We start from the raw sequence: 10,590 nt of genomic DNA, 5'->3' as shown, positions 1-10,590 counted from the left end.
TTAGTCTGGAGCTAAACGTGGAGCCTTTGTTAGCTTAGCTTGCACTAGGCTAATTACGTCTGTTGGGCCTAAAACTAGTTGCCATGACCATCTTTAAGTAAAAATAATAATTCATTTTATTTATCAAGCGCTTTATCAGGTGCTCAAAGACACTTTTAAGATGTAAAAAGATATGAAAAACGAGCTAATAAACAACATTTTAAAATAATCACCATGATGTAGACGTTAGCATACAAACCGCTTCCCTAGCTTAAATGCTAATAGCTAGCTTACTTTGTTTTCAAAACATTAAGTAAAAAAACAAACATTTTAAGTGTATTTTGTAACACACACCTAAAGAAATATAAGTAGTCTTTCCTTTTTGCAATTATCTTACCTCAACAGGAGCATCCTGTTAAATTGTGACAAGATGCAAGTAAGATACATCCGTGTAATTAACAATACATATATATTGTTTTTTAAACGCAAATATTATCATACATTACAGAGTATATAGATAATAAGCTTTCAATTATATTGTTTGTTATTTTTAAATTTTTATATAAATATTTGTGTTAATTACTTCCCAGATAAAACCCAAAATACAGTCTGCATGCAATTGGCTAAAGTTATAGGTTTTTCGTAAGAAATGCTTAAAATTTCTCTCTCAACCCAGGTCAGTCGATGTTTGCAAACCTAAATTACTCTTTTCTACAGCAATACATCAGAGGACACCTTGAACTTGAGGGTTGCATCTCTTTTAGCCATTATAATTACTTCATTAGATTTTAAAAATGTTTTCTTGGTCCAAGAAACACACTATAGTTGACCAAGTCACTGTGCTTTTCAGTATGTATGGAACAAAGCTGTTAAAATATATTTTGTTGTTGTTGTTGTATGTTTAGTCATCTGATTCGTCTGTACATTGCCGTTTTAGTCTGCGTTCTTCCAGTTAGTGTCGACCAGTCGATCGCAAAGGTAGTGTGAGTAGATCACATGGCATTTAAGAAAAATTAGGATGAGCACCAACGGTCAAAAATGTTTTTTTTTCCTCCAGAGCTGCCAGCGCATCCCCGATCTGGCGCCCTAGGCGAACCTCTATAACGCCAGTGCTACGGGCTGGCCCAGGGTATAACAATTACCAAAAAATGTAGAGTTGTATTGTGCCATACAGGTTCATGCAGTTATGAGGGGGCCTCACCTCCTCATCTTAAGCTATTATGCGCTAATGCAGCGCAATTAGTGTAAGCACGCCACAGTTTACCCCACATCTAAGTTGCCCCACCACTTTTTTACATATAAAAACGCCACTGATTAAATAATTAATTTAACCTGAAACAGCAACGGTAAATCTATGAATAGCATCCTGTAGTTCAGTGCTTCTCAAAGTGTGGTCCGCGAGCGCCCCCTAGTGGTCCGTGAGTATATTGGTAACATTTCACATTTGAAATGTATTTATTCATTTAAGTTTTCTGCACTCTCGCGGGAATATCTCCGCAATGGAGCGAGCTTAAGTTTCACTTTCGATTGCATGATATAGCCCAGATAAATACCTTCATCACACATGTTGCCACTTGTTTGTACCATTTTCAGGCGATTTGTAAAATACGATGTGTTTTGGGATATTTGTGGAGTTAGGTGGTCCGCGAGTGTTTTTTTATTGGTTAAGTGTCTTTGGAATGAAAAAGTTTGAGAAACACCGCTGTAGGTAAACAAAAAACAAACCACCACAGACTTCAATTCAACCTTTATTATCTTGTTCTTTTCTGCTTTAAATTAATTTCCTCTCCTTTTTGTAACATCTGAAATAAATGAAAACATCCTGAACAGAAGTGATAATAAAGACTGACTTAATTTAAATTGATACATAACAAAACAAAAGAAAAACAGTAAAACATAACAGGTAATGTCTTTAACGTGTCTGTAAAACACTGTTCCAGCTCAGCTTGGTATGGTAGGATCTGGCATTTTTTAATAGAAATGCCTTCAGTTGGTTACTTCGTCTTAAAAACAAAATATTCATTTATTGCAATTGGCAAAAAAAAAAAAAAAATACAAACAGGAACGAAATGCTGCTAAAAAAATACACGAAAACTTAAGAGACATATGCAATAGTGCCAATGTTTTTGAACTTTTTAGCTATTACAATATCCAAACAGTCGAGCACATGTACACACACTCGCGCGCACACACACACACACACACACACACGCACGCACGCACGCACGCACACACACACACAATTTCTCTCAAATGTAAGCTGTCAGATTAATTCACTTCCCTGACTGGAGCAGATAAGTGTTCAAGAGTATGCACACACACACGCAGACACACACACACACACACACACACACACACACACACACACACACACACACAGACAAACACACACACATTTCTCATGAATCTCTCATGGACAAGAAAGAAAAAAAACATTCAACATTGTAGCAATAACACACACACTCCCGATATCATCATCATTATCTTCATCACATCCTCCTCCATTCGGTCATACTGTCATCACTCCTTTCATGCACACACAGGCAGGCAGGAGGGCACCTTGTACAGCGAGTAAATAAGTGATCGCAGTCATCATTAACATCATGATAATATATAATTATAACCAACTTGATTTCTCGAGTAAGAAAAAATACAATAGCGAGGTCAGTGTTTGAAGGGCAAACAAAAAAGGAGGACATCTTTGAATTTCCACAACGTTTCTCACATTTTTCTTTTAAAACAGAAAATAAAAATTAACATCAACGAGGAGATACAATTTCGCTTGTCAAATATAAGAGCAGTGTGGAACTGATGAACGGTGTGAAGGCTGCTGACGTGGCCGCTGGTTTTGAGCCAAGGCCACTGCTGTTGTAACATTAAGTCGTCCTGTTTTGTAGCTCGGTTTGAAAAAGAATGGAGGGATCTGTGGAGGATGTGTCAACAACAAACCCAGAGGCATATAGTGCAAGTTTGGCTAATGTTGTTTCTGTTTTGATATTTTGTTTTTTTTACCCTGGGTCCCATGTTGATGGCATATTTCCACCAAGGTGTCGGTACCTACTTACAAAAAGACGCTTTTCTTCTCTCTGCTGATCGTCCGTTTGACTCAGTAGTGTGGCGCTGTCCCCCCCCCAAAAAATCTCCTCTACAAACTCCAGATGCTTCCCCTCCAAACATGAGAACTTTGAAGAACGCCAGCCAGGTCTACGAGGGCTCAGTCTGCAAGTCTGACATTTTAGTTTTTTTGAGATTACATAGTAATACAAAAGAAAGTAAATTGTGGCACACTAAAAACAGCAATAGCTAAACTTGTACGACTCTGGCTGAGCCTGTCTACAGTGCATGCCTGAGTGATCGGGTCTCTGAGCGATGGATTTGGAGTAAAAAGACCGAAGAGCTATCCAGTTACAGAGTTTAATGGATTTCCAAGTTCAAGTTTTACTGTTGTCTTCATTTAAAGTTAAAGCGGCTTAATGAATGTGTGTGTGTAGTTTGACTGCTGGGTGACCAATATAGCTTTAATTTATGTCATCTCTACGTGTAAATAAATACAGAGTGTGACATCACAACTTTAAAATGTGTCAGTCGGCCCCCCCTCCCAGCAGGTCCCCCGGCAGCAGGGAGGCGGGGCTGCCCATCTGGTGCCGATCCTCCAGGGCGGGGGTCCCCCAGAGACTGGTGCTGGGGTACCCCGGCCCGCTCATCCCCCCCCACAGACCCTGCCGCCCGGCCTCCACGCCTCCAGCCCCCCCTACCACGGTCCCATTGCTGCTCCACTGGGAGTAGACCCCCAAACCGGGCCCCTGGGTGGAGGTCTGGTCCGAAGAGCTGCCTGTGCTGTCCAGACTCTGCCACCCGGAGCTGGAAGCCCCGCCTCCATTTCCTGCTGTTCCTCCTTCTCCTCCACTTCTATCGCAGCTTCCTCCGTTACCGTTGGCCCCCACAGCCGAGGAGGAGGAAGATGTGGGCCCGGAGCCTGACGAGTTGGCGGGGTTTCCTCCTCCTCCTCCTCCTCCTGCCTGGGAATGTGCAATGTAGCGAGCCACGTCCTCCTCGCTCACAAACTCCGCCAAGATGGTGGTGTTACCCAGAACACACCTGATGTAAAGAGGAGAATCTGTCAGTATCTCTTTAGCGGGGATACAATTACTTCTGGACAATTCAAATGTGCAATTTACGCTGGGTTTTATAATACTTTATACCGTAAAGAAAATGTGATGGGATACAAATTCTTGTTTTTATGAGATTCTGCTTTCTTTTTATGTAAAGATTAAATAGATGTACTTGTTGCCAGACTCAGTATCATGAACGTGGCTTGAATAGATCAATGTTATAACGACATGTATAGCAGTTAATAGCTTGAACTTCCCTCAAACTTAATTACAGTGCCTCCCACAAGACTCTCTCCAACTCACTGCACTTATGGCGCATTTCCACTACAGCGCGGAGTGCGGTTTAAGCGTGCCGTGCCCGGCCCGTTTTTGGTTGCGTTTCCACTCGGCGTAGTTCCGGCTAGCGGGTAATTTTTCACAGTTTTCTGGCTCTCCCAAATCGAGGTTCTTTCCGGACCAACAACCGGGCTGCGTATGCTAAACTAGAGAGAGAATCGCTGGCAACTACAACAGAATGAACTTATTTGACCGTGATCTAATTGTAATACACGTTTCTAAATGATGCCGAAGTAACAACACACTGATACCGGTTAGTGAAAACCATGAATTAATGCTTTGACGAGTCTGCAGACAGACGGCAGAGAAACACCTTTTAGAATGCTTGTTCCCTGAATGGAGATGGGCTAAGCTAACGTTGTATATGCTCAGACCGTCCACACACACAACAACGGCCTACAGACATAAATAAACCAGCGACTGTATTCTCCATGACACAGGCAGTCTGTGGTTTGTACTTGTTTCACTTGTGTCTAGTTTCTGAACAGACATGAGGAGCTGTGAGCTCTGAGTGCTAACAGCTAACGGCTGTGTTGGTTTTGTGTTTCGCATTGAAGATGACGTCACGGCCCCGCCTACACTGCGTTCCTATAGTTACTGCCCCAGTTCCTAAACTGTAAAGGAAACACAGCATAAAGTGAGCCTGGCCTACCTGTTAGGGAATAATTCTAACTCCTTTCCTCCTAAGATATCTAACCTTTTTACCCTTTGACATTTATGACCAACCCTGACTCTGTTATCGCCCTTAAGGAATGTGCCGCTCCAGCTAATGTTGATATTCCCAGTTTATGACCGGGCAACTCTCGGTCACAAATGGTTTATGGTTGTGAGAACGCTGGAACACTTCCTTCTCGGTGTTTGTGGACACAAAGGTGTAATCTTCGAGGCCATGAGGGTCAGGCAAGTGATTCAGTGTCCCCAGATGTTTAGGCCATCTCTAGTGTTCCCAGATGTTTAGTTTATCTCCCCCACTATGTTGATTACTCTCTGTGAACCTATTAAAAGGTCTAGCAAAAGAGTGGCGCTTCAGAATTGACGTGGCAACTCTCCCAGGCAGTCAGAACCTCTGGCTGCTGTGACTTGTGATGTGAATCCTCCGGCCGATACTCGTAATAAACATCAGTGTTTGACATCAAAGCTCCAGCTCTCCTCGTGTCTCTCGGAGTCCTGACTCTCCATTGCTGCAGAAGTTTCCCTTACACTAACGAGGCCAAACTATACCGTACTAAGCCGTGCGAGGCCCGGCAGTGGAAATGCGCCATTAGCTGTGTGTAATCTGGACATTGTGAAAGCCCTACTCCGATATGTACAAATATTAATGAGGATACTAGATCCAATTTGACCATTTAGACGAGAGAGAGAAATGACTGCAGTCTTACATGTGGAGAGCACTCTGTGCCTTGGCTGCCTCCTGTTTGGAGCCGTAGCGAATCAGAGCGGTGCCCTGCGTCAGGCCGAGGTGAAAGGTCAGCAGAGGGCCGTGCTGCATGCAGATGGTCCGCAGAGTGGAGCCGTCAATCTGCAGGAAACACAAGATGGAGAAGGAGAACTTAAATGGAAGAACGATGGGTCAAGGTTGGGTCAGAGCATTTCAAAATGTGTACTGCCCATTTCTGATTGGTTCACAAAACAAACAAAAAACATCGGTTATCGCTTATACTTCATAGGGTTTCAGCGAATTAGCGGATATCGGCGCAGAGACTTCTTTTGGAGTTGGACAACGCATTTATTATCAGGGTTATGGACTAACTTTAAGCTACATCTGCACAGCCCAAGAGTTCAGGAATTTAATTTTGCTCGCACAGAAGTCTCGGCAGTTGTTTTTGGAAAGTGTGTGAGCCTGAGTGTGAGAGTGAGTGAGTGTGTGTGTGTGTGTGTGTGAGTGAGAGAGTGTGAGTAAGTGTGTGAGAGTGAGTGAGTGTGTGTGTGTGTGTGAGTGTGTGAGTAAGTGTGTGAGAGTGAGTGTGTGTGTGTGAGTGAGAGAGGGTGTGTGTGTGTGTGTGTGTGTGTGTGTGTGTGTGAGTGAGAGAGTGTGAGTAAGTGTGTGAGAGTGAGTGAGTGAGTGAGTGAGTGTGTGTGTGTGTGTGTGTGTGTGTGTGTGTGTGTGTGAGTGTGTGAGTGTGTGAGTAAGTGTGTGAGAGTGAGTGTGTGTGTGTGAGTGAGAGAGGGTGTGTGTGTGTGTGTGTGTGTGTGTGTGAGTAAGTGTGTGAGCCTGAGTGTGTGTGAGTGTGTGAGTAAGTGTGTGAGCTTGAGTGTGTGAGTGTGTGAGTAAGTGTGTGAGAGTGAGTGAGTGAGTGTGTGTGTGTGTGAGAGTGTGTGAGCCTGAGTGTGAGTGTGAGTAAGTGTGTGAGAGTGAGTGAGTGTGTGTGTGTGTGTGTGTGTGAGTAAGTGTGTGAGCCTGTGTGTGTGTGTGTGTGTGAGTGTGTGAGTGAGAGTGTGAGTAAGTGTGTGTGAGTAAGTGTGTGAGCCTGTGTGTGTGTGTGTGTGTGTGTGAGTGTGTGAGTGAGAGTGTGAGTAAGTGTGTGAGAGTAAGTGTGTGAGAGTGTGAGTAAGTGTGTGTGAGTAAGTGTGTGAGAGTGTGTGAGTAAGTGTGTAAGAATGAGTGTGTGTGAGTGTGTGAGAGTGTGTATTTACCTGCGGTGTGAGGTTGCTGAGCACCAACCAGCAGCTTTCACGGGAGCTGCCGTCACTCCAGGTCGAGGCTGCAGACGGAAAAAGGGAACAAACAAAAACAAAAAATATGAATGAGAGTTTTCCACATTCCCTGTAAACACATCAGGTTTCCGTCTCGGCTTCTCAAATGTAATAAATATTGAATGACTTTCCCTGGTGCTTCCCTTAGGGCTTTTTCGACTCTTACAAATCTAAATCAAAGCTCCAACAGCTGTCTTACCTCCTGCGAACATTTTAAATCAGATGAATGTTTCAACAAGCAAGGGACAACGTGAAATAAACATGTTAAAAGCGTGGGGACATTACCAGTGGAACTCGAGCTGCCGCCCCAGCCGCGGCCCGCCAGGCGAGGAGCTCCTCCGGACCAGGGGGAAGGCGATGGCTGCTTTTGGCTGGCGAGGCCTGGAGGTATGCGGGACATCTGGGACATTTGAGACATCTGGGACATCTGGCTGCTGCCACGGTTAGCTTTCCAGGACTTGTGTCCGATGGGCTCTGGGGGCCAGCTGGTCTTGTAGTCCGTGTACTTTGCTGCTGGGGAACAGAAACGTCAATGAGGCTCAACAGGGGTTTCATACTGGTAGTGAAATACAGCAGGTACAACAACAAAAAGGACTTGGAATCAAGATGACCAATCAACAGTTAGGAAAATGACAGCGAAGCAAACGAGTATAAGAAAAAGCCTAGGAATGAGAGTGTGTGTGTGTGTGTGGTTACCTGAGTTGTGTGCGTTGTTGAGGGGACTGTCTGAGGCACTGTAGGGCCAGGCACCAGGTGAAGGCAGCAAGGTGTTGAGGGGAGGGGTGGAATCTTCAAACACAGACACACCAACTTTGTTAGCAACTAAATCAGAACTACTGATACTTGTTTATTTGCTTTAAATGATATTGTGTATAACAAACAATAACATCAAGAAGCTAAACCGCCTATCTGGTAGATATGGTGTAATCACAATGAGTTAAATGCTCACCAGTATTGTCTTGTAACAACTGGTGCTCACTATCATTGAGGTTGGGGGACACTGCATTTCCCATCATGCTCCCTGGGGTCATGTAGGGGTCAGAGTCAGGGTCGACCCGGTCGATCCCTTTCCAGGGAACACCCGGCTGAAACTCTGGAGCAGAAACAAGTGGTCCATTAAAGACAGTTTTTACAAAGCAGGAAAACCATTACCTTGTTCTGGATGCCAAAACACCACAACAACAACAACAACAACAACAACAACTATAAAATGCAAAAGTACTCAAAGCAGAAACATTTAAATACCCAATTTTTTAAAAAATAAATTCAAAAATAAGTTATATGTTTTAAGATGCTAATGATTTCTTTCTTAGTAAGTAATTCCTCTTTCTTTGTCGTATTAACCCGAGCCTGTTTTTCAGGTCTCAGGCTCGAAAATGACATTCCCAGAACAAATGACTATAACTTCACTTCTAAAAAGGGGTACATTAATAATCTTTTTTCTCAAAGCAAGGATAAATCTGTGAGTTGGATGTAGAAAAGTCAGAATCAATATGGATTTTTTTATTTTAAAGTAAATTCAGATTGAACATAGTAACAAAATGTAAATTATAGTGTCCGTCCAAAGAAAAGAAAGACTTATAGTGAAAACCACCCTTGAATGATGGGATGTAGACTAAAAGCTTTAGGAATCCAAACTACAACATATAATAAGTACCCTGTATCAAGATTGATGCAAAACAAGTGAAACCTTTTTAGAGAGATTTAGAAAAAAACCCACTTCTGGGGTCATTTGGGTGCATTTTCCATATTTCTGTCCCCCTCGGTCGATTTTGATGATTGACACCTCTTTCTAACCGTGAGAGCCAATAGGATCGAGGGGACGTTCCTAAAATCCATCTAAACATTACCCATTGGTGAATGAGTGATGCGTAGCTAGTATGCCCAAAACCGGAAGCTCTCATACACTCGTTGCAGCTATATATGAAAACTCCGTTATTGCCATAAATATGAAGATGGATTATCAGAAATCATTTCAAAGTGACACAGACACATTGGATTACCCTTCAGCAGCGTCTTTATGCATCTTTTGATCAGACAACAGCAAAGGTAAGACGTATTTGCCAATTTGGCTCCGTAAAGCTAAGTTGTGTGTTGTCTGGTTTCGCCTTCGCTGCCCTGAGTTCTGATCGCACAGTGGTGATACTTATACCATTAGAATCTGTGGAATCTCAGCTTTCATTTGATATCTTGTTTGTGTAGAACCGATGAAGTATAAAATATTTCTAACGTGAGTTCTGTGCTAAGTGCGTTAGCATTTTTTCGCTCAGTGCTAATTCAGAGGGTTGCTGGTACCCTTGTGATTCGTTTAGCTAAAAATGGTTAATATTAGGGATGTCCCGATCACCTTTTTTTGCTCCCGATCCGATTCCGATCATTTGATTTTGACAATTTGCCGATACCGATTTTTCCCGATCCGATCTTTATGCAATGCATTAAGAGAGAAAAAAGGTAACAGATAACGGCTGGTCATCCAACGCGATGAATTCAGCTATCTAGTTATTTGTTTGGTCTTTTCACTGTTCTGGGGCAGTTTTTCTTTCCTTTTAAAAGTGTCGGTTGCTTCAGTGCCGTTACCCGAGTGGCCGCTGTGTACTCGGCGTGTTGTTGTTGGTGTTTGTTTCTCAAGTGGCGTATTAGATTGGTCGTGTTGAACGTAGCTCTGTTCTTTCCACCACGCGGAACCTCCGCCTTGCAAACATTGCATCTGGCTGTTACACTGCCTTCGCTTTCAATTTTATAATACTTCCAAACTCCTGACATTTTCTCTGTCCCGACTCCCGAGTCACCAGCTGAACGTAGCCTCTCGTTAGCTTACTGCTACTATTAGACACTGCGCCCACTCTGCTGCCAGCTTTCAGAGGAATAAGCAACCAGGTCTGAAAACAAGCCCAAAAGAAGCAACACATACATGATGTTGAGTCATTTTAAACCAAAACTAAGGCCTCAGGATGACTTTAAGACGTGAACATGGTCATTTTTGTTTTGTAACATGAAATAATAATAATTTTTTTTTATAAAAAATAAAAAAATCCCGATCCCCGATCTTTTGAAAATCACGTGATCGGCTCCGATCCCCGATCACGTGATCGGATCGGGACATCTCTAGTTAATATTGTCTTAACCAATGGCCGATTAATTAGTCCATCTCTACTTATGTCTTAACCCTGTGGGATTCTTTATCTCAGGTTATCTCTTTGACTTTAATAAGTCACTCACCAGGGGGCCAGCTGGGCGTGGGGGGGGGCTTTGGGCCCATCTTGTTGCCAGGGGTGCGATGCCAGTTGTCTCCCAGCCCGTCTCCAACCATCATATCGTACTGAGAGTAGGGAGAGCCCCCCGGCATCTTCATAGGAGTGACGGGACCTGCAGGGTGATGATAATGTATGACACATCACTGAACAACAGATGGTTGTATCTCACATTAATATGCGACTTCACATCTAACCCCCATTCACACAATCTGCCT

The 10,590-nt window shown here is 43.2% G+C and overlaps 1 protein-coding gene across 1 annotated transcript in view; it reads right to left on the bottom strand.

Moving 5' to 3' along the window:
- Positions 1 to 1,714: 1,714 nt before the first annotated feature.
- Positions 1,715 to 10,590, bottom strand: part of tnrc6ba (trinucleotide repeat containing adaptor 6Ba) — a 43,173-nt gene continuing 34,297 nt past the window's right edge. Inside the window, 7 exon segments of the mRNA XM_071206746.1 lie at positions 1,715 to 4,077; positions 5,807 to 5,946; positions 7,062 to 7,129; positions 7,407 to 7,631; positions 7,818 to 7,910; positions 8,071 to 8,214; positions 10,341 to 10,487. Of these exon segments, the coding sequence (XP_071062847.1) occupies positions 3,561 to 4,077; positions 5,807 to 5,946; positions 7,062 to 7,129; positions 7,407 to 7,631; positions 7,818 to 7,910; positions 8,071 to 8,214; positions 10,341 to 10,487 (1,334 nt within the window). The 3' untranslated portion in view covers positions 1,715 to 3,560.

Source organism: Pseudochaenichthys georgianus, chromosome 19, assembly GCF_902827115.2.
Source record: "Pseudochaenichthys georgianus chromosome 19, fPseGeo1.2, whole genome shotgun sequence".
In the NCBI taxonomy this organism is placed as follows: domain Eukaryota; kingdom Metazoa; phylum Chordata; class Actinopteri; order Perciformes; family Channichthyidae; genus Pseudochaenichthys; species Pseudochaenichthys georgianus.
Note: the sequence above shows the minus strand (reverse complement) of the source record. Positions and strands in the feature narration are given on the sequence as shown.